We start from the raw sequence: 24,746 nt of genomic DNA on the forward strand, positions 1-24,746 counted from the left end.
CCCGCACCGTCGCAGGTTCCTGGTGATTAATAATGTTAATGATTTCCCTTCGGATTGAGCTGAAAGCATTTATCCTGCCATCAGTCCACTGTAAACACACGGAAAAAATGCGGCTGTGAGGAGGAAAAACACTCTTCAATCCCTCTGCGAAAAAATGACACCAAGTACAACAAACGTTTTGTGTTTATTGTGTTTTAAATGCTTTTACACTCAGATGATTCTGATTCAGAAAGGAGGTAGACTTTACTCCAAATGTTACACTTTAAACTGTCTTTAGATGCTCTCTGCAAGTCAAACTGGAGCTTTTTTTTTCTTTGTGGAAAGCATCATTTCGTCCTCATCCATCTATTAGATGAAGTGTTCAAAAGCAGCTTAATCTCAGTGTTTCAGGACAGAAACAAACATATGGCTTCATTATTGGGAGTGTTCATTTGTAAAGAGGTCATCCCTGCCAGTGGCATAATAGCACTTCGCTGCAGCAGCCAAGAAATGATTAACATTGTTAGCTGCCCGTGGTTAAACAGTGAAAAAGCCAGATGAATGTGAATGGAGGAAGCAGAAAACTGCTTTTTTCTTACACTTCTTAAGTTATAAAGGAAGTTCTGAATAAATAAATGCATGAATATTTAAATAAAATAGAATCACACTTTAGGATGTTAAAGGAAAATAAATAAAGTCACAAAAATGTAAAGTTAAAGGTCTTTTTTTAAGAAGATTTAGGTAATCAGTGCAGCTGTCACCAAGTGGGTCACTCAGGTTTTTTGGACGTAACAGCTTTCCATACATGGGCTCTGTCAGAGGCTGCAGCATGCGTTCACCCGTCTGCGCTCGGAGCAGACGCAGACGTCCAGCCTTCACCTGGTGACAAAACAGAGACAACTTCACAGGCGTGTCCACGTGGAAGCAGATGGATGAGCGCTCTGAGCTGGAATGTCTTGTCGTCTTTTTTGGGGACAAATTTAGAAACTGAAACTGGATCACGGAGCGACAAAAACACAAAACCAGAACAGCAGAACACTGCAGCAGAACCTCAACAGTAAGAAATGTTTAACATGAGTGGATCACTACAGAAAATCTGCTTTTAAAGTTCACAAAAGTTTTTTTTTATTTAGGTAAAATGCATTTCTGATTACATTTTATTCAAATTCTTGTGAATTATTGAAAAAACAGAATTTTAACATAGAAAATATGCTCATTCCGATGCATCCGATTGTAGACAAATAGATCCATGTATTTGTTTTCCTCGTCCAAATCGGCATTTTTGTTGCACCAGTAATGTTAAATTTGAGGCTGTAAACTAGAGGAAAGTGTATAAACAAATAACTTTCAGTCATTGGTGATGGGAAGTGGGGTGGAGTTGCTCCATGTCAAAAGCCTTGTTGTAAACAATTAACTACAGCCGATCTGCAGAAACTATTTTCTAGAAAACTACAGTTTTATTTTTATTTTTTTTGGCTAAAATACAAATTTTACAATAGATCAAGAGACAATCAAGAAGGGTCTTTAATGACTAAACTTTTGTAATTTTTTAAAGTTTTAAAAAATCACTTTTAGTCTAAAAAGGAGATTTTATATTTTTATGCTAAATTAATCATTTTATAACTTTACTGAGGGACTTGGACTCAAAACTCAGACTTGAGTTGCACTGTGACTCTCACAGGCAGGAACTTCAAACTTAACCTCAAAGACTTAAGTTAGGATTTGAATTTTGGAACTTTTGAAACATTTTTATTTATATTTATTTATACATCACTATCAGGTCTCATAAAAACCTGCCTCTCTGAGGATTCTGGGGTTTGGATTTTGTTATATTTGGTCACAGTTGCTCTCGTCAGTCACATTAGTTTCAGGTTTGTCATGATCCACGGCTGTCTTAGGTTCAGTTAATTGCCTCCACCATATTCAAGTGTCTTCTCCAATTATTTTCCCTGTAATCCTGGTGTCTCCTCGAAATCTGAGCACTACAAATACATTTACCTTTGATTTAGATGCAGAAAGTTATTCTGCGTTCATGTGTTTTTTTTTTATATTCATATGTGGTTTTCAAGTTGAATTGTCATTTTTCCAATCATTCAAACCCCCCATGAATGCAGCATTTCTATAAGTTTGGAATTCTTCCTGATGGACATCAACCCATTGGTGCAACTGGCAGTAAAATTTGGGAAAAAGTCACAGTTTTTAAATAAAAACTCCAAATGTTTTGTTTTTATATATATGTGTGAATTTCTAATGAAAATTAAAGCATATTTCCGTCTAGATTCCATATATTTCTTTCTCTTCTGAGGTGGATTATCAAAACACTCCATGCATCTCACTTCTGTCAAATTTTACGACCCGTTGTGGCCCACAGGACAAAAAGTTTGCCCTCCTCAGCTGTAAAATCGTGGGTTAAAAAATTACTTTAATGTTTGCGTGGACCAAAAAAAAGTCAAAGTCTTTGAGTAAAAATTCTTTAAACACTTTCTAAACACTAGTAAATTACTACATCTAATTTTTTCAACTATTTTACTGTGTATATTGTTTATTCAGATCATTTAAGATTTTTAAGGACCTTTGGTGTTAAGAAATATCTATAAGCTTTAGAAATTCAGGTGGTTATCACCTTTTTGTGGAAATCCCATTTTTCTCACTTTGTTTTGAAGACGGATAAATCGATTTTGTCCATAAACACCCTGAGCTAAAGTTTATAATTAGAAACTATGTTTTGTTGGGATTTTTGTCCTGCAAAATTCCTTCCCATCTTTATTTTCTTTCCTTATTAAGCTCTCTCCTGAGAACCTTTGAAACATTTATCCAGCTCCAAACTGTGCTGCTCATGTATGCAGATCTAAGCTGCTATCCGGTGGCAGTTGTTCAGGCGTTAATATTACAGTGTAACTTGATGCCCGTGGCGAGCAGAGCGTGGGCCTCAGAGGTGCTGCAGTGTCAGAGGCTTGTGGGAAATATGACAGCAATTTATAGATTTTATTTTAACTTTAATCGAATGTTTAAGTTATCAGTAAATGTTGGTAAAGTCAGAAAAGGTGTACCTATTTGCTTGAAAGCTCTTTCTTCATGCAGGACTTGAACGAAGTGAACTTTTCCTCCACTCTGAGACCCTGAGAAACAAAAACAAGTTCAGTCACATGTTTACAGAATCCTCCACTAGGGGGCAGTGTACTGCCATGTCCTGACTCAACAGCAGTGATGAGGTGTTTGGAAAAGACACACAAGTGTAATTTATAAGGTGTTGTTAAAGGTGAACTGAAGCTAAAAACTTTCCACATAAACTGATAGAGTTTTAAGAAAAATAAAAGAACATGTTTTCTTGCCGATTTCTACCAAATTCTCTCAAAATTCCTGAGCTCATCGTCAGTCGATCCTTCTGTGGGACTCCTTTCCTTCACCCATGAGTTCCAGAGGAGATTTAGGAAAGCTGATACGAGCAACATCTAACACCAACACCTCTGCATCACTTTCCTCCCACTCTGAGGAGGGAGGAGAGCGAGGGAGGAGAGCCTCACCCCGTGGCCTCGGTGCAGCCTGTCCTTCATGACACCCACAAACTCCTTGTAGCTCAGTTTGTCGTCGTGGTCTTCGTCGAAGATCTTGAAGACGGTGTTGACCAGGTGACGGGTCAACTTGATCCCCGTGGCGACGTAGACGGCTCGAGTGAACTCCTCTGAAAAAAAGATGAGACACGACTTATAAATAGACTTTTAAACGGAATGGACACAAAATCAAAGGGTTTGAATATCTAAAAAGAAATTAAAATCTGGTGTAGAAATCAACCTATGTGATTATAAAAAAACACAAAAAGAAGTATTTGGGGAGAAATCAAACATTTAAGAATAAAAAAAATACTTACATATTATTTGGAATTAAGCAAGATTTTTTAGGAGATTATTTTAAAGGGAGGTTAAAGAAACTAATTTGCAAATTCCTAATCATAAGAAACAGTTTAGCTAGTTTTGTTATGTAGCAACAATTCAAACATTTCTTTATGTTCCATAGATGCTAAAAAAAAATACTTTCTGTGTGTTTTGAGGTAAAGATAAAGCTTTTTTTGAAAGGGCAACACTTTGACTTCCTGGTTGAAGCTCATTTGAAATTCAGTTAACTCAGATCAGTTCACTATGTAACCACTAGGGGGCTTGATAAGAAGCAAAAAAAAAACTCTAATATAAAATGACACAACTTTACAATGAATGAAATTCCTTTGTTACCTTGTTTCAGAACATTTTTTGTATTTTAAATACACTTAAATTCAACAATTGTACTAGAAAAAAATGTATTTCTTTTGTATTTACCAGTAAAATTGTGTTAAACTGTCAAATCTGGAGTCTTAAACATTCTTTTGAACAATTTCTGCTTTAGATTAGCAAAACATTGTCTTCAAATCACACTTTTAAAAGTTAATGAGTTATGTTATCAAATACTCTGTCCATCTCCATATACTCTCTATGCATTTTAACAATTGACTGTATGAAGCCGTGTTTCCACTGAGTGGTCCAGGTATCCAGTATTAAAGTGGACTTTAAAGCGTATTGCAAGAAATTTGTCAATCAAATGTTTATGAATGTTGGATGTGGGGGCCAGCAGGCACCACATACTTTTATTGAGGCATCTGAATGGTCAGTTTATAATTTGAATAAGTCTTCATAAAGAACAAAAATATTGTGAAAATATTGAATTGTAAAAAAAAAAAGGTAGCAGAGCAAGAATGGTGATTCTGACAAATGAGCTGTTTATTTCTCAGTATAAGTCTCTTGGAATTTGGCCTCTTGGAGCCAGCGGGTACTTCCTGTTTGGAACGCCAGGAGGGCGGGGGTCACTCAGTCAATAATTTGAACTCATTGCAGAGTCATAAGAATGGTGTGATTTGGGTGTCCTCCTGAACGTCTGGACTTTACCTTGACCAACAGAGCGGTTGGCGAAGTTATACATTTTCATGGCGATGGTGAAGTCCTCCAGGTTGTTCAGGAACTGGAAAAAGGATCTGAACTCCTCAAAAGTGATTCCCTGAAAGAACAAAAAAAAAGCGCTGTGGACACTCCAGCAGAGGATGGTGCTAACGTTCACACAATACGTAATCTGGCTCCTTTCATCTTGCAAGGAATCCTTTGGTGTGTGCGGCAGCTTGAAGCCATCAGGTAGATAACACACCCAAACAGACAAAGTATACAGCGTTGGATTTTCCCTGTGCGGTATGGACACGCCGAGCTGTCAGCAGCCAAGGAGGGCGAGGGGGGGCGGGGTGTTGCTTTTGGGAAGAGGTCAGGCTTTTCTAAAGCAGATTAACCTGATACTTGAATAAACAAAAACAAAAGTGATGAATCCCCAAACATCTCAGGCTTGGCTGATGACTCAAACACTGAGTCCATTGAAGTCCACTCAACCGTCCTGTGGCTACTAGCTGTTTCTCTTGCCGGGGGGCCCAGAAGAACGCACAACACACAGCCTGACAAACGGAGTGAAGGCTAATCTGAGATGCTTTGCTGTTTTAACAGCGCCGGAGCCAAAAAATATCGCTTAGCTTAATGACGAGAACCACTTGGTTATCAATAGAGATCTCGCAACAGGCTACTCCAGGCGGCTGAGGAGCTGCTGGCACCTTTTCACTCGGGTCAGCGTGCGAAGAGAGGAAACAAATTAAAGCTGAAATGAAGCTGCTTCACTCAACAGCTAATTCACAGAAGAAAAGTTCTCCGGAGAAGCACGAAACAGAATAATTATACGGTTCCCCACCTGCAGGATGGAGCTCAACTTTGGAGCCAACTAAGATTTTGTTTTTAAACTCACCCATTCTTCTGCATTCTTTCCTTGTTGCATTTTGTTGTTGCAAATGATCAGATTTGGTTACAAAAAACAAGAACATGATTTTACGCGTGCAGAGTGGTCATTTGAAAACAAATTAAGCCTGCTTCATCAAAGAATTGACAGAAAATTAAACATTTTTGGAGTTAAAATGTTTTTAAACCATTTGATAAAATCCATAAAAAATACCTTTTGAAATAATATATATATGTTTTTTAGATATACTGCAGATAGTATTAATTGTGATCTGTTGGTAAGTTTTTGGGACAAAAATTTTAGTTTAAGATGCAAAAATGTTCATGAGTGTTCAGTAGAAAAACGCCTTATTTACCCACTTGATTCATAACATGGTGTAACTTTATTATAAATCATTAAATATCAACAAATTTTGAGTTATTTCATTAAAGAAAGACGTTATTAAACCAAAAAATAAATACAAAAATAGATTAGTTTTTCTTAGCAAAAAGTCTTAAAAATTAGTAACGGTTTTTGGGTTTTTTTTAGGTTTCATGGAAGCAGTCATTTTGAAATATTACTGCCCCTAGTGGAATCCTGATGAACTACAGGCCAAAAAAAATATGAATCAAGTTGTCTACAATGGGTTTTTAAGGAAAGTTTGCTAATGAGGTCTCAGAAATGCTTTTATCTAATATGATTCAGGTGGTTTTATAGATTTCTAAAAATATTTCCAGGTTTTCCCAACAAGCAGCTGACATAAAATCTCTAAAGATCTTAAAAGCTTACCTTCTCATCTGGAATGCTGTGACGCACGTTTTCCAGATACCCCGTGACGTCGTCCACGTTTGTGTAGCGAAGAAGAATGCGAGCAAAGTCTTCTTCGCTGATGGTGGGCATGCCTTTGGAGAAGGAGAGGAACTCGATCTCAAGCACCTCCGTCTGCAGGTTGTCCATGAATCTGGAGGACAGAGGAAGGACAACAGAAAGGGCTGAGGAGACACTAACAACGTTGTTGAAGGTTTGGCTGCTTGACGAGGACTTTGGCGTGACATTTATGGAGATAGATGCTGTCATTAACCCCAAAGGGAACGGAGTTTGTTAACTTACTTGTAAAAGTCCTCAAACTTCAACTCAGCTTTTCCCTTTTTGCCAAAAAAATGAACCAGCAGCGTTGTCTCTGTTTTGTCATCCCCGACCTGTGAAAGCAAAACAGAATTATTTGTTTATTGTGAAGGTCAACTGAGAACATTCTCATCTTCTTAAGGCAAACGCAAGACAGAGGTAGCACTAAAATGACAAAAAATGTCCATCTCACAACAGCTTCTGGTCCACGAATGTATAAACAGGGAAATATGTTAGAAAATAAAGTACAATGACCACAGATAAACATCTTAAGCAATTATTTACAACTTCAAATGGAAATAATTAACTCAGTTATAGAGTATTTTATAAAAGATTCAAAAAGTGAAGGATTGGTGAAAGAACTGGAGGTTAGTTGTGGAAGTTTTTGCCAGTTATTTTAGAAACTACAATGCAAAAACCAAAAATGTAATAAATATTTTTATATTTTCTGGTTTAAATATCTTATTACATTTGATGTAAAATCATTCTAACTTATTAGTAGCTTTTCAATAAGATGGAACGACTTTTTAAGACAATAAATTAAATGCTTAATTCATGTTTTGATTCAAGAAGCATACTCTAATCTGACGTTTTATTTAAACAGATATTTACTAACAACAGGACACTTTCTGAGCCTACTTAATTCTTTTTTGAGGGTTGCTGGAGCCTATCCCTGCAACTGTGAAGCTATGAACACACCGCGTTTAGCCCATGGTATTTCACAGTGGACAAGCAGGGAGGGACTTCTTCCCTTTCTTTTTCTACTGTTTTCTTGAGCATGACCACCAGCTGGAAGAGGCTTAGTGTCTCAGAGCAACACAGTAAACACACATTTACATATAAGTTCTTATGTATCTTAAAATGTGCAATTCTAATCTTTTTTTAAGATAATTATAATAAATAAAGCTGCTTTTAACCCTAATGCCTGAATTTAAGCTCAGCTGTGAAAGAAGATATTCACTCATGTTTTTGCTTTTAAGTAGAGGTTACAAAGTAATTTTAGAGCTGAAGTAGTTCAGAAGAAGGCATTGAAGGGGTTTTTATCTTTAAAGGGGAAGGACAACACAACTTATTTTAAGAAATGTTAACAAGACAATGGTTTCTAGCAAGACTTTAAAAGCTAACATTTATAGTAAAACCAAAACTGTCTAGTTCAGGAAAAAGATCTATTTTACTACATTTATCCTCAAATGTTCAATCTTGAAATGGTTTTGACATAAAAAGTCATCTTTAAGTAAGATCCCATGCAATCATTGGGCAGACAGTTCTCCTTCCTGCATGACCCAAACTCGTTCCATGCAGCAGAGTCAGTAAACATGCCATAACTCTCGTCTTGGACGCCTTTTTCTGATTTCTTTAAATATTCACTTTTAATATCAAGAAACTTCTAAATCGTTTTCTTTTATCTTGGCAGTAGTTTCCTTGAGCTACATGTCTTATTGATTTGTTTACTGAAGGTGCATCTTAAGGAGTGTCTGGCTACCTCGGAGAGATCAGAAAACAGAACTTGACTCGCGCCCCGCCTCAGAACATCCCACATGCCGGGGGCCGCCACATGCTGACCGTCTTTTCTAAGCACCTGTGGCAGCAGTTGAAGCACAGCAGTTAGAGGACAAAGTATACCTTCTACATGTTACTATTATTAGGTAAAAAAAGAAAAAAGTGACAGGCAGGAACAGGAGACGGTTCTGGAGAAATAAGCACACAAAGTAGCAGAAAGGTGAAGCGTATTTCAACACAGATGCATGCAGGAACCGTGCGAGGCAGCCCCGACTCGAGCGTGCGGTGCAGCCATGCATGCAGCCTATTGGCTGCGTTTCGTGCTTAGCGAATGCCCAAAGCATGCAGGAGCTGAAGGAGGATTCATGCCAGCTCAGCTATGTAACTCAATCCCGGCACATGTCATCATTTGAAGCCGAGCTGCGAAGTAAATGCAGGTTATCACACGGTGTCCGACGTCAAAACTGCTGTGGAAGAATGCTCAGATTCTGATTTGGGGTCCTAACAGACGCTCACTGCAGTTGAGAAGCAAGAAACGTCTTCTGGAGGGCTTACAGAAATATTGCAACACATAAGTATGTGTGCAATGTGCTTGTGTCATGCTCGATGGAAAGTATAGTGTAAATATTTCTGAGTGGAGAATGATGGATTGACTTTTAGACCCACTTTTGAACTGAAGCATGTTCGTTCATAATCATTTCTTCTGGTATTGTATCTTCTGAAAACCTCTAAAAACAGGATTTCTCAAATTAAATATTTAGGTTTTCATCTTTTAATGGATAAAGTCATCGACTGTATATGGGAACTGGACCTCCCCAAACAGGAAGTACCCGCTGATTCCAAGAAGCCGAAAGATATAGACTTTTATTCAGTCGTATTATTTGCTCTGATACCATATTTGGGTCATGTGATATTTTTCAAGTTGATAAAAGTGGGTGGTGTTGGCCTCCACATCCAACGCTCAAAACATTAGACAGATTTTGTGTGGCTCTCTAACATGTGGTAGGGGTGTGGCCTTCCAACAAGTTCACTCCTGATTGGCGAGAGTAGTTGTCATAGAAACTAGGGGTGTTTATTGGGAAGAGTCTGGTGATACAATACGTATCGCGATACATGTGTCACGATACATATCCCAATATATTTCAAGACAGTACCAGGGACAACATAATTCACTATTTTTTTTTTAAAGATTCTGACCTAAAAACTTTTGTTTTAATTTTTTCTCAGTTGGAAAAAATGTCTCAGCCAACCTCGTAGCCTAATCACTTATTACATTGTTTATTGTGTTTATTTCTCGATCTCTTGTTATGCTGGTCTTGCATTTCCTTTGCTCCCCCTAGAGGCGAAATTGAACATTGCGGTCATTTCTTTAAAGAACCATAAATCGCCACAGTAATGGGCTAGAAAATAGCTTTTTTCTTTTCAACATCCTTATATTTTTTCTCTTCATGAATGGACCAGATTAAACCATGTAGTGGGCCGGATACGGCCCGCGGGCCATATGTCTGACATCACTGGTTCAGGTGGAACACAAAAGTAATAGCCTGTTTTCTAGTAAATTATTAATTAAATATCATCTTGGCAGCTTTTTAAATCGATGCAAGTATCATCAAATGAATATATTTCATTGAATTACTATTTTCTTACACCTCTAATAGAAGCATTGATTCAGACTGACTCGGACCAATCACTGACATTGTCTGGCTACAACATGGCGTCCATTTAGCAAAACATGACAACTAAATTTCTGCATCTGTGGATATTTTTAATTTTTAATTGTAAAATTAAAGAGCCACCTTAGTATTAACTTAGTATTTATTATTAGTATTACTCAGTATCAGTATTTACTTAGTACTTGGTTATTAGTATTTTCAAAATCTATTTAAATAAGATGGACTTTTAAGTATTTTGTAGCTTTTATGGCTTATCATGTACATTTTTACCATTTCTGTCATTTAATTCAACCTTCTCAAAAAATTAGATGCAGCACTTCCTATGATATTTATTTTGTCTATTGATTGTTGTTTTTAGCCTGTTGTATTTTATGACTTTTATTGTTTAAACTTATCTTTTATGTCAAGCACCTTGTGTTCTTCACGCTAATGAAAGGTGCTCTACAAATGAAGTGACTTAATTTTGTAGTAATCAAACCCATTTTCTATGGGTGACATCATATTCACTCTGTCCAGTTCTCATGTACAGTCGTTGAATAAAAGTCTTCAGCTGAGAGGTTTTTTTTTTTTTTTTTTAATAAAACAGCAGCAGCTCCTGAGCTTCCACACCAACACCGGCAGACCGTGTGCGGAGTGATGCTCTTCAAGTGCAGCGAACGGCAGTGAGGTTATCAGCTGTTAACCAAGACAAATGTGGGCGGTGTCAACCCCTGTGATACAATTCTGTTTCCTGTCCTATCTCGGGTTGGGAAGGGCCACGGTCCAAAAGCACATGCGCCGAGCAGAACTGCTGCTTTTCCTTCAGGGAAAAGAACAATACGTACACTGTGCGGCTGAGATTGGCGATGACCGTAAAGCTCCAGGCTCTGAAGCACAAAAGAGAGAAAATGCTTACAGAACTGAGGACTCATTCATTCCTCACAAAGACAAAGAAGGTGGTTGGGAAGGGATTTCAAACAGAAAAGTTCAAGTTTATGTGACATAAATTTCTCCTGCTCCTCTTGACCCCAGTTTTCACCCCCATCGTTATTTCTCCAAATCTAGAGTGCCTATTCTAATGATCTTTTTGATAGTTATACAGGTGAAAGATTAATTGAAGACCGTCCAGAGATACTAACATCTGCTCTGGCAGAATAAGCTCCTCCATGTTGTGTTTGTGTGATAAGACCTCAAAGAGTATCTGTTATCGTTGGGTTCATCCCTGCCTGTTTACATCCACCTGCATGAGGCATAAGAAGCCCTAAGAAGATGAAAGCCTTTAGGCATGTTTTACCCTGCAAGACCACAATCTCCCCCCACGCAGCTGGTGTTGCACCTCTGGCTTCACTACAAGAGTAACAGGCGAACCTACAAAGTGATATCTTGTAATAGAGCTGCGTTTACCTGTTGGAGCCTAGTGGGGGAAGTCAAACAAGTTTTAATGCTGTTCCGGACAGACTTTTAGATATAAAATCATAACAACTGTCCACACAAGGCTTCAAGTCCTACTAGATTTTATTTCTATTGCATAATCGTTCCCAGTGGTCTTTTAATTTGCATTATGCAATTTTTAGCCAACATTTTTTTTTAAAAAAATGTAATTTTTAAGACATATGGGAATAAATTGGACATAAATTGGAAATTAGCCTTTGAGTTGTGGGCTGGACTGTTGGCAAAGAATCTCGCCTTGCTAATTTCCCAGCATTCCTTTGCTTGAACTCTCTCCTGCTAGTTTATAGCACCACACAAGCCCAGGCTAATTAAAGAAAAAAAAAAACAAGCTAAAATAAATTGCTAAGAATGTGTCAAAAATACTAAAAACATGATTTTTATTGGAGTGTGTCTTTTTTTAAAACCTGAGAGCTGTAAAGGTGTAGAGATAAATCACAAGGCAAACAGATTTACCAAGCAAGCATAGTGATGAGTTGGCACCTTTATGTTAGATGTTTGCAGGAAACTAAAACTATGAGCAAATTCACCCCTGACCCCTAAAAGACTATCCAGTGCCCTGGATTTTAACCTAATTTGAACACATATTGTTTTTTTGTTTGTTTGTTTTTTATACAGCAAATATGACCTAATAAAGTAAAAACCTAATACATTTTACAAAGACTATTTATGAATCAATTTTGGATTGGAGAATTTATAGAAAAAATAAATTTACATACACTTTTTTTTATAAATGACAAGTTTTTCAAATACAATGCATTGTGGTCTAGAGAGCATCGATATGAGGGGCCGTACAAGACATTATTTATTCTGTCTTGTACGGCCCCTCGTATCTCGATACACACCATTGACTGTATATAAGAACAGGACTAGGTAAGTGTGCCGTCATCCATAGAAAATTACTTACTTCTAGCTAAAAAAAATAATAAAAGTCAATTTAGTCACCTTTTTTTTCTGGTGGAACCAGACACCAGTAAGCAGTGATTGGTCCACGTTGGTCTGTGCTAACATTTCTATGTTTCTTCACTCTCAGGAATCAGGAGTGAACCCGATGGAAGTCCACTCCCCTACATTTACACAAAATCTGTCAAACTTTTCGAACATTGGACGTGGGACCACATGCTTTTATTGATGCATCTGAATGTCCAATTCAAAACTTGAATACTTTGCCATAAAGACAAAAAAATATTTTTTTTAAAAACTAGGATTAGGAACTGAGCATTAGTGCACAGTAGTTTGTTGCAAAGACTTCTGGGAAATTTCCAGGGCACTGGATTTTGGAGTTGTAGATTCGAACAAAAGTAGTGAGTGAATTCAAACACAATCTTGGTTTCCAACTACAGGCCTGGTGGCTGCCTAATGAGTGGATATTTGGTGTAAATCCTTGCATGGAATTGAATGACAATACTAAATTTTTTATGTAACATAAACATTTAGCAAAAAGTAGTCTATTTAGGTGTACTATGAGTATACTATACTAAAAGTGAGGCACTATACTTGAGGTTTACTTTTTATATACTATCTATAAATGGAAAATGTTCCAATTTAGTCTACAGTTATACTTCCTACAAGGACAAGTACACTTGCTGTATACTTATACTCAAGTACCCTTAACAAAATAAACTTATAGTGTACTACTTTTTTTTTTTGGTTTGCTTGATATTTTTTGCTTTTTATTTAGCTTTTGAGACAACCTCACTTGTTATTTGCTGCTGAAATGAAATATACAAATGAACAGAACTGAACAAAAAATGAAATGCAGGAAAGTGAAAGAACTGACTGAAGTTTGAGCTGATTCAGGAGGTGAAAAGTCAAACCAAAGCAGCTGTTAGCCTGGCATTCCCCTCCCTGACACACCAAACCAATGCACTCTGATTACCATCTTCTTCAGGAGAGACATGAACTGTTCACGAGTAATGCACATGTCTCTACTAAAACAGCTAATCAATCTCTGTGAGCGGGTAAAACAATGGCTGACACGGATTCGAATCCCTCCCTTTCTTTGAGGGATGTTAAGCATAAAGGTGCTGCACTGAGTGAGGCAAAAGCCGGCATTTGGCCTGTTTTAAAAGAGGCCTGCGTGCACGAACACGCACACACACCATAAAGAGCTTAAAAGACAAGAAAAAGAGGAAGAGAGGCTGCATGCTCTGGGCCCTCTGTCCTTCAGGTGAAACACAAGCTGTGCTTTTTTCTTTGAACAGAAAAGCTTAAAAAAGTGAAAAAAACAAGATAGAAAAGTTTTCCAAACTCACTTGTTGGTCCAGTTTTTGAGAGTCCTCGTTGACCTCTTTTCTGTCCTTTTTCTTGCGGAAAATCTCTTCTAACTACAATGGAAAGCACAAAAAGAACTGCAACACAACAGATCAAACACGGCAAACTCCTTAATACCAGCAATGATATCTGGTTTTAAACTGTTTTAAATTTGTTTAACACTTTTTCTAAATCAGGACAGACAAAAAATAGTTGTCTCATGAAGAGCTAAAATCTTGAAAATAAGGACATTATTATTAAAATGAGTCAAAATCTTGTTTGCTCCATTCTTTTGAGAACATTAAAAACTTGATTTAAGACTCAAAAACAAAAAAACGTCCACTATAAGCAACATATTCTCACTCCCAACTCGTCACATACTGACGTTTGGTTAAGGACCTCTCCATGTCAAAATGACATTTTCAGTGTCCCCAACTCGTCGTTTTTTTGACGTGCTGGCTGTTCCCGTTAAATCACGGGTCACCAACCTCTGGGCCGCAAACCGGAAACGTAACATGGAGCGCACTGACATCCTAACCCAGTACTCTAACCCTAGCCCAGTACCAGTTCACGTCAGGTATTAAGTTGGGTCCAGTACCGCATCGAGTGCTGGGTTAGGGTACCGGCACTGGATGCGTCCCCAGGACCACTCAACCTCCGGTACCACATTCAGTACCGCGTCCAGAGGGTTGCAGACCCTTGATTTTACAAACCTCAGCAAGTCAAAAAACAGCGAGTTTGGGACACCTAAAACGTCTAAAAGTGATGCAGAGGAGTCCTTAACCAATAAGTGACAACTTGGGGATGAGAATGTGTTCTTTAAAGCTACTCTGACATTAATATGTCAGACAAGATTAATATTGTCCATACTTTGGGAACAAATATTTATGGTGTTTTCAGACTGGAAATGTCCGTTAGTCCAAACCGAGTCCTGAACCTTGTGTTTTGGTCTGTATTCAGACTAACGTCAAACAGATTTTTCTGTTTCAAACCAAAGCTTGTAAACAAAACCATGTGACTAAAGATCTCTTCAGTCATTGGTCAGGAATTATGAATGTGGGGCAAATCAACAAAAGAAAATAATGGAAGTCCTATGCTTTGCAATTCTTATTGAGTGATCACATTTATTTTTTTTTTCAATGAAACCTGCATTCATCCAGACACATTTCAATGAGTTGTGGTGTTTTATCGTTGCTCTGCTACTCTTTTTACATCCCATAATGCCAGGTTACGGTGGCCATTTTGGTCAAGTTGTTCTGCCCCGAGCACAGAGTCTAGTCGGACTGATTAATCTCAAACCAGAGCTCAGTCCGATTGGAAACAAAACGAGACCGACTCAAAAGATGGGTCAGAGAGCGGTTCCTGGTTCTATACCACGGTCCACTTATGTGTATTTAGACTGAAAATTTGTTCCAGATTATTTGAGGGAAACAAATTTTGGTTCATTTTACCCTTGTGCTGTCTTTTGGGGTCCATATGACCCCACCCTTACATTGAAGTGTTATCCCTCCTATGACAAAAATGGACAAAGGTGGACAGGATTTCAAGTCAGCCATGGATACCAGAGAAAATAAAAAATCTTTGAAAAAAAAAAAGTTCAGCGCTGTCCTGTGGGTTCCACTCCCAACGTTGACAAGCCTATAGCACGAGGGTTTCTAAGCAAACCAAATGCAGCCAGTCTGATACACCCTTAGATTTATGCTCTAAGAGGATTTATTAACTTGTACGAAGATGATTTTCTCCTTTTGTTGTAAAATGAGTTATTTTCACTTTTTGAACTAGTTTTTTGTCCCTTTAATCAAAATGAACAACAATTAGATACATAAATACCCCAAAACTACAAACATTTGCCTAAATTGATCAAAAATATACTGATTTACTCAGTTGTAAGTAAAACTATCTAACAGTTAACGTTCTCTTTTGCTTAATTTTCCCTTTTTTATTGTTTGTTTCTAGATTTTAATATTTTACTATAAGATTTCTGGTTGAGTAAAAACGAACAGATCACTTTACTACTTTCAAGTGATTTCCTTCTTAATATTAGTGTTTGTCTGCCTCTTTTTGCCGTGAATGCAGTCATTCGTACCACCAAGAACTCCCATTTATCCACCATTTCGTTCCCGTCTGCATCAAACATGTTGAAAGCGATCCGGAAGCCGGCGTGAGGCTCTGAAATCCAACACAAAAGGGTTTGTTTCAGTGAATCCATTAAAACACAACACGATGTTTGCTTCAAATGGATGCTGACTTGTCAGAATGCAGAGCAGGAAGAGGTACTCGGTGTAACTGATGACACCTGCAACGAGGAGAAAGATGCATCAAAGCAAGAAACAAAACACCAAAATGTTCCTTTTCGCACATCAAATAGCGTTAACTGGTTAGCTGGAGGTGTTTACAGATGTTCAAAGCCATGCTGGCGGGGTGAATAAGCTGTCCAAAGAAACGGGGGGCAGGCCTGTAGACATAAGTAATCTTCAGATAAGATCTTAAAAGGTGCCTTTTTACTTCATGCTTCCACTCACACAAACATGAGCTTTACAACCGAGCTGACCTATCTGGACACAAACCCAAACAAATTTAAAGCCTCTGGCTTCTGATCATGCTTGGGTAACAAGGTGTAATACATTCTCAAGTGATCTGTCACTGATTGAGAACGGCCGATTCAGGTTTTGTGTGGCGTTCTTCAGCTCCCTTTTGTTGTGTGACACGGAGAAGGGAAGAGTAAGTGTCAGAGGACATCTCAGGAGGCTTCTCCCTCCTGCCTCTGAAAGCATTCCCAAACCTTTTGTTTGCCCGGGAAGATAGAGAATTGAGCCCAGATAGTTCTGGGTGGCTGCTCTGCCTGTTATGGGAAACGAGTCCAGGTAGAGAGTTTGCTGCAGGGAGAGAGATCTCCTCCAACGGGAAGAAACAAGAGGCAAAATCAAGGATCCCCCGTTTGAGGGGAAGAAAAATAAACGCACAAACTGTCGGCCGAAAGGAGAGAATCAGAGCTGGTTGTTTTTAGGAAAGAACGACCCGTTCCATCATCTCACCCTAAAATGACAACAACCTTCAAAGCCTTTAAGCTTTAAAAAAATTGCCACACACCTTCACGCCCCCACCAGCTCCTCCTCCACCACCCGACAACTCATTCCCCTGAGCTCAAGTAGATGTTGTTAGACAATACAAAGAATTCCACAGAAACACTTCATACAGAGTGGCAGTCCCGGAGATGTAATCCAATGCCCTTCTCTGGCTTCATGATGTCCATGGTGACTGGGGGGGGTTGGCCAGTGGGACATGCCTCGACATAGCAGGGTTCAGACAGCTCCCTCATTTTCTGAAGAAACGCTTTGTTCACAGATCAATCCCGTCCTTTTTTCCCCCTGACAAAGCTGCCGCGTTTAACAGCAGGATTAAAAGCCTCAAATCCCGGCACCGCCACTTAGCTAAAGCAACACAGCGGAGAGCAGGGCGGCGCACCCCCCAGCTACACCCGCTCGCCCTCCACCGGCTGCCTTCAGATCCCCTCCGCTCACACTGGCGTTCTGTGTTCCGAGGCTTTTACGACCCGCATTGAATGAAATCAGATTCTCCTCGGAAACATCTGGGGAGGCCCGGCGGGACTGTATCTGATGGCGGCCGATGACAAGCCTGAGAGGACGCTGATGATGAAGATGAAGCTCTGACGCTGCAGATGTTGGAGCCATTTGAGCCAAATCATTTCTAGATTTTATTCAGTCATTAAAATGATCATTGATAATTATTTTCAGCTCTTGATTCTGATTGGTTGAGTCACAACTAACTGTTTTTCTCCATATTTGAGCATCTAAAGTTTTACATAAAAACGTAGGACTGGAAAATAAGATCAATAAAAGTGAAAAAAATCAGCAGAATTTATCTAGGTGACATTTCTTAAAATAATTAGTAATGTCCTGCCCTTTTAACCCTTTAACTACCCAACCAAGACAAAATTGATTTAGAAAAAGTTATTTTTCTGACACTTGTTGCCTTGAGTGAGTAATACACATAATTCATGTTTTCTATTTGTTGGAGAAGGCAGTTATACTGTTGAGACAAAACAAAATTAGCTATAAAAAACACTCATATCTCTATACTATTTAGAAATATTAGGTCTTAAAAAAGATGCACTAAAAAAAGGTTAAATCTTTAAAGTAAATACTTTTATGTACGTTTCCCCCCAAACATATCCTATTTTAAGCGCAAGAACAATCCAGCTCTCCTTATTTCTAGGCCACATTCCTGCATGTTTTCCAACATACCCTCTTCTGGCACGTCCTAATTGGCTGGACACACCTGAACCAGGTAATGAGTCATTAGTAGGGCTTGGATATGTAGAAATCATGCAGATACAGCGGCCCTCGAGGCCTGGAGTTGCCTATCCCAGTTCTAGATCATAATTTATTAAAATAAGACTGGAAAAACATATTTAAAAACAAATTTGTCTCAAAATTAAACTTATGTCCCTTTGTTTATTAAATGTCAAATATAGCTTTACAGTTTCCCTAAAAAAGCTTCTTGAAATGAGACCACTGACTGATCATAAATTAAGCTTCTACTGAAAAATACATGAATTAAGTAAGGTTTAAAAAATGTGTTTCATTTGAGGAATATGATAATTATGTATATAAAAAATTGAATGTGTTAAGTAAAGCATAATAGGGGCAGGATTATACAAGTTCGTTTCCTCCATTTTAAGCAAATTATTAAAATCTTTTTGACTAACTTCACATTTAATGGATTCAAAAAGTCATGTATTATATGTAAAGGTACTAAAATAATAATTATAATGGAATTTCTTATTTGTCCATGTGCACGTATACATATGAATATGCATCCCTTTTACTTTTATTTTTTACATTTTCCAATCAAATCACCATTAATCAACTAAAGTTGTATATATATAAATATTTATCTCTTTCATTTGTATTGCTTTAGTGAAATCCAAATGTTGCTTGTAATAAGATCTTTTTGAAATAACTGAACACAGTTTTGAAGATTTATTTTTTTTATAATAAGTCTTTACATCTTACTGAGAAGTTTGTTTTATCCATTAAATGAAGTGTAAAAACATATTTAAACTAGAAACTGGACAAAGTGACATTCATACAACTTACATTCTTTAACTGGGTCAAAATTGACCCATTTTTAAAAGTAAAAATGGGTCAATTTTTATCATTTTAGGGTAATTTTTATAATAAGAGAAGCAAAACACCAGAAAAAAATTGTAGATTCATTGTTTCTTTTAACCTAAATAATAATTAATACATTAATTTGTTTGCTCATTTGCTCAGTTTAACTGAAATTTAAGAGAAAAAGTTTTTCCTATTAAGATAAACTACTGGGATCATTCTGTGTGTAATCAATAAAGCATGCGATGTGCAGAGATTACAAGCAACTAAAACTCCGAGGTGTTAACAAACTGATAAGGAGATAAGGCAGCATTTGCACACCTTCAGCTCCCGGCACAGCTCTGAACATCATGAATGAAATGTGCGACAGGAGGAAATTCCTGACGTTCTGCAGCAATAAATCAAGCTTCACCTCTTTCCCGAAGGTTCCTGAACAAATTGGATGATCCATTCCAAACAGGCGGTGTATCCGACAGAATCTTGTCTAACTCCTGTGAAAATAAAAGAAAATCCCCAGTCAGGCCTTCTTTTCTTAAGTAATCACCATGTAGTCTGCTGTTTGTCTGCATTACAGTAATTACAGCAAATTTTCCCAAATGAGGAGGGGATTCCGCCAAGCTGGAGATTTACAGCCGGCTCACCTTTTTTGTGAGACTCTTCCATCCTTTCTTGCCTAAAACAACAACAATAAAGCGGTCAGCCTCATGAAAATACTTTTTTTTCATGCATTCTGCAAGAGGGAATCAGCCTGGAAGCAAAAGTGAAAACAGGTGTTTAAATGTCTGGAAAGGTAAGCTGCCTGTTAGCGTGAACACATTCCAATGGCCTGTAAAGCAGAAGATAAGAGGGGCGTGTTGTAAAAAAATCCCATTGATAACAGAGAAAACCCTGACACCTTTTAAAAGTCTGGGATTTTGGATGTGATTAACCACGCAGAGCCTTTTCATCAACGCTTCAAAATCTGCTCATCCCACGAGCGTTTCACCACCTAACTTCATAAAACAGCCTAATTACAACAACCAAATTTGCAGCTAATGAAATGTGTGTCTTGTTTACAAATCCCAGACGAACCACATCAATAAAGCCGGCCACACACCTCACATCCCACTCCGCGTTTCCTTATCGGGACATTTATGGCATCCATGCTAAGTAATTTGGTCTCTGTGGGTCCCTGCAAGCTTGTTGCCACATAAATGAGCCATAAAAGTGGGCTTGCTGAAAAAGATTTCTATCTTTATGCAGGTGTTATGGCTAAAGCACTTCAAGCCTTGAATTATTGTTTGATGACACTTCACAGGCCCACAGCAACACCGATATTCTAGAAATCAACAGAACCAGAAGCATTTTTTTCCTCTTAATAACTGATGATTAGTTGTTGCTTATATTAATAATCAATCTGATGGAGGTAGTTTATTAACAGAGATAAAAACTGAAAGATTTATGGGTTGAATTTAAGGACCTAAAAATCTAAATTGATGCTTCTGCTGTAGTGACTCCTCAGACAAAACAGGAGTTTTTCCAGCTGTAAACCAACTGAGATGAGTCGCTCACTGAGTGGTCAAACATAAACTCCTCGCTGCAAAGTCGCGAGTTAGAAAATGTAACTGTTAACCCCAAAGATTGAAGTAGCCGCGTCAAAGGTTAAAGGCTATGGCGTCTCCAAGGTTGTGTCCGAATTCCTTCACTAATACAAAATTTCCCAGAAGCCTCTGCAAAAAACCAGAGCCCATTGATGCTCAATAGATTGGCAAATATATGCATTACGTTAAAACAATTTTTAAACATTAAAATTCTAAATATATTAAATTTGTATGGATTTAAATTATAAAAAATATTGAAAAAAACATTTTAATTTTTTTTTTATATAAACAATTAAAATGTACATAATTGAAAAGCAGTTAATAGTCCTTTTAAATTATTGTATTTTTCAGGAATTTTTTGTTGTTTATAGAAAAAAGAAGTAGTGAGCAGGTGTCGGAATTGCTTTAAAAATTCAGGGAACCATAGTCTCGCACAACAAAGTTTTTTAGTATTTAGCGATTAGGGAGGGAGTTTTGACATAGCCCAAGAAAGCAGGCTAACTAATCCCTCTTTCTTAAAAAAAAAAAAAAAACAAAACCTTCAATTGATAAAAATTGATGGACATAAATGCAAAACACACTGAGTAAAGAATTAAACGGGAAAATTAAGCATAAGTTTTAAAATATTCATTCTTGTTTTAATGATGCACTGATTAAAAGCAATTCCATCATTGACCTGTGGGGGCAGTAGTGTGCCAACTTGTGTGCAGTCTTCTGAAAATTTAGAGGAAGAAGTAATAAGAGAAACAGAAGTTATGTCTGGATTCCTTCACTACATAAAAGACTATAAAGTGGACGACTATCCAGCACTCTGGATTTTAGTGCAATTCGGAAACATGGTCACAATTTTTAAGTTTTGCTTTGTTTTTTAACACCAATTATGATGTCACCCTTTGGCTAAAATAATACCTAATAAATGTGAACATTTCACACAGAATATTTATGAACTCCCTGTGTTCTGATGATGAAAATGTGGATAAATTATTTTTAAAAATAATTTAAAGACCTTCTTTTTTCTTAATGACAAATTGTTTAAACGCAGTGCATTGTGGGAGCATTGATATGTTTTCTCGTCACAATGTTTTTGCAAAGAGACTTTTGGGAAATTTCTTGTGCAGTAGTTTTTGGATTCAAACACCCCCAAAAAATGGCAAATACCCTGATTTGTGCACTATTTAGCAGTGAGTGAATTCAGACACAGCTACAACAGTGTCCCTTGAAAAAAACTTTTGACATTGTGTTACTGTTTAATAATTTGTTCCCTTACTTATAATATTATTTTTTGTTTGCTTAATTGAAAAATATGATAATTTAAGATGTGCTTTTTCTTAAATGTTGCGTAAATGAGTTTGAAATATATGTTCTGGTTTAAAAAGAAGGACTTGCAATGGAATGGAGACGTGTCCGGGGTCTATCCCACCTTTACCCCACAGTGGATAGGATAGGCTCCAGCAACAATGTGACCCCGAAAGGGAATGAATGGGTTTAGGGATGGATGGATTGATGGAGGGTTATGGTCAGTAACAAATCCACCCCAATGGCTCTAGAGGGTCAAAGGCTCAACGTGGACTCACTTCTGGGTTGGTTCAGAGTCACCGACTCAATAAAGTTCAGCGGAGTCATGTAGAGCTGCCCTTCAAACTCCACGGAGCTGAACAGCCGAAACCTGTCTTCGTGGGACGACGCCTGGAAGGACACGCAGAAACCATATCAGTGATAATACTGTCTGAATGACGCCTTTTATGAGGCTTTTCTAGTCACGGAAAGCCTTGCTCACATGGCACAACAAAGGGCCCCATGCTTTAATTCAATAATGGAGCGCACATTATGTCAGACCTATTTTTCATCTCTGCGCAGAAGATAATGTCCCTACAACTGCTCAAACCCAGCCAGATCAGAAGGCTCAGGCTGGTGAGGACAGAGCACTTCACTCTGTAAAGTGGCACGCTGCCAGGTCCACTGGGCACACGGCAAATACCCAGGGAATGCACGGCCCCCTCTGCTTAACCATTAATCCCCCTCTCCCCTCATCAAATGTCCCACCCTCTGCCAGGCCCCAGGGTCCAGTTTCCTGCGTCCCTGGATAGCTCTGCTGTCAGGACACCAGTCCAGCGTCTCTCACTCCCCCCCCACCGGCTCATATCAAACAACAAGTATTTGCTCTGTGTGGGATTAGGTGCGCTCAACAGACATGGCTTCTTTATTTGTTTACATCCTGTGTGTCTGTCACCACACGCCTGAGCTGAAGCAGAGAGACGTGTTGATGAGGAACAATGGGAAGAAGTCGGCCGGATGAAATAGCTCAAACAGCTGAAATAGTGCAAACACAACAGCCTGTGTGAGGCTTAGAACAGGACTGACTGATGATTTTTATGTCTTCTTGGACTGTAAATCCTTAGGTTTATTGCTGCTATCAAATACAATTAACAGTCTAACAGAATAACAGGGAATAAGATCAATTTAGAGCCTCATTTCATCTAGAAATACCTAAAAATCCAATATATTATATTTTATAAAGCCCCATTATTAAAAGTTTACATGTGGTGCTAAATTTATAGCAGTTCTGGTTAAAAAACTGACAGTCAAATGATTCCATGTTATTGTTTTCATCCCTTATTTCTGCTTATACTTTGTCTTAAAGACAAACATTAAAAAAAAATTAATAACATTTAAGGGATCTTGTGCCAAAATAATGAACAAACTCTTTTTTTCCACAAGTTTAAGAGTTTATTGTTCACACTTAACCTGACAAATTATACATAAATGTAAAAGGAGCATCAGGGACATTTCAAATTGGGAAAAATAATCACAAATTAGGATGTAACAAAAGAACGCAGAAGATTGCAGCCATCGGAAATAAATTTACTTCAGTTAAGGTTGAGGGGATTGTCTTTGGGGCTGAAGGGAAATTGGAGTTTGCCAAGGAGCTTCAATTCAATTTTATTAACCCCAATATCACAAAACATTTGTCTCATTGGGCCTCATATCGGTAATCACCACCAACCAGGCTAGAAACTTGGTTGCAATGCTGGACACTGAACTGCCACAAGCAATTATTTTATTTGTCAATTACTTTTTTCCGATTTGTCAACTAATTTGGTCCGACTCCATATAATATAAAGTAACTAGTCGACTATTTGTCTGCAGGTGGACAGATCGGAATGGAGCGGAGCGGAAAGTCTTTTTTTCTACATAATTTTTCAAATGACATTTTTGTGACTGCTTCACGTCAATTTGAATAAAGAAATACTCAGAAACCCAATTTTATCCTTAATTTTCTAATATATGACTTCTCCAGTCATGTGGATCCGGACTAAGAGTTAAAACTAAACATGGAGAAGCTGCAATCAGCTTCTATCCTCTATAGATCTGGAACTTCCAGAAAGTCTTAAATCAATTGAAACATTCAATTTAATTAAACCCAGATAAAAGACACACCTGATCTCATTTGCATTTGATAATTTGGATAATTCAGTTGTTTTTATTTTCTTCATTTATTTGTTTATTTTATTCATGACCTCTTAAATATTTTAAATTTGAATCATTCTTGTATGAAATATGATACCTGCTACACAAATAAAGTTCCCTTCTCTATCAATAATAGATAGAGAGAATCTCAATAATAACATGGGGTTTTCCTTAAACTACATCGCTGTTGAGAACCAGTGCGCATGTTCATTTCCCTCTTGACGTCGCCACGCGCTCATTTCCTGCAACAAAAAAACAATAAACGCAAATGAGCCCGTCGCGCTTTCCAGCTGCCTTGTCACGTGACCCATAAAGTCTCTGACCATTTTGCCGTTTCAGCACCAAAGGTCGTGGACAGCTCCCGACCGGAAAAAAAAGACGCAAAAACTGCGATATAAAGCGTTTATTAATGTGCGCAAAACCCGCGCGCTTCCAACCGAATCTAGCTTCAAATCTGCAAACTTTACCTTGTCGGAGGCGGACACGGACGGCAGCCCCAGATGCGGGAGCCGCTCGCCGACGCGGCCCTCCCCGCCGCTGCGGTAATAGGCGGCTGCGGCCGCGGCAGTGACGCACGCTCCCGCAACGATGACCTTCAACGCTTTGGCCGGAGCCGCCGGCGGCGCCCCGCGCGCCGCAAACGCTCGTGCTTTGGAGCCGAGCGACGGGACAAGCCTGCGCAGAGCTGCCATGACTGTTTACACTGCTGTCGTAACCGGTAACGCGCAACCGAGCAGAAACCCACGAGCTCGCGAGACGTGCCGTGGGTATTTCAGGGCGCGCAGGAATTTCAAGGCGTCAGATGGGTTCAAAGTGAACGCAAACAGAGTGGA

General features: G+C 38.3%; 1 protein-coding gene across 2 annotated transcripts; it reads right to left on the minus strand.

Annotated features, from left to right (window-relative positions):
* Positions 1-165: 165 nt before the first annotated feature.
* On the minus strand, positions 166-24,746 carry micu3b (mitochondrial calcium uptake family, member 3b). 2 transcript variants are annotated; one of them, XM_024283441.2, is made up of 15 exons: positions 24,381-24,746; positions 22,020-22,131; positions 19,507-19,538; positions 19,278-19,356; positions 15,979-16,026; positions 15,817-15,899; positions 13,733-13,804; positions 10,874-10,915; positions 8,360-8,455; positions 6,862-6,950; positions 6,541-6,712; positions 4,893-5,001; positions 3,504-3,661; positions 3,030-3,098; positions 166-858 (listed from the first exon to the last, which is right to left on the minus strand). In XM_024283441.2, the coding sequence occupies exons 1-14, from the start codon at positions 24,603-24,605 to the stop codon at positions 3,030-3,032; spliced, it is 1,386 nt and encodes a 461-aa protein (XP_024139209.1). In that variant the 5' UTR covers positions 24,606-24,746; the 3' UTR covers positions 166-858. The 2 variants fall into 2 exon arrangements, with proteins under 2 accessions (XP_024139209.1, XP_024139212.1); XM_024283444.2 differs by lacking the exon at positions 8,360-8,455.

The sequence above is a fragment of the Oryzias melastigma genome, linkage group LG10 (genome assembly GCF_002922805.2).
Source record: "Oryzias melastigma strain HK-1 linkage group LG10, ASM292280v2, whole genome shotgun sequence".
NCBI lineage: Eukaryota > Metazoa > Chordata > Actinopteri > Beloniformes > Adrianichthyidae > Oryzias > Oryzias melastigma.

Bases quoted from the DNA above. Each gene is read 5' to 3' on its own strand.
- micu3b (XM_024283441.2), bottom strand. From the start codon at position 24,605: ATGGCAGCTCTGCGCAGGCTTGTCCCGTCGCTCGGCTCCAAAGCACGA. The intron at 15,900-15,978 runs GTCAGCATCCAT...GTTGGATTTCAG, and splicing joins CCTGCTCTGCATTCTGACAA to AGCCTCACGCCGGCTTCCGG. The intron at 13,805-15,816 runs GTACGAATGACT...TTTCCATTGTAG, and splicing joins ATAAATGGGAGTTCTTGGTG to TTAGAAGAGATTTTCCGCAA.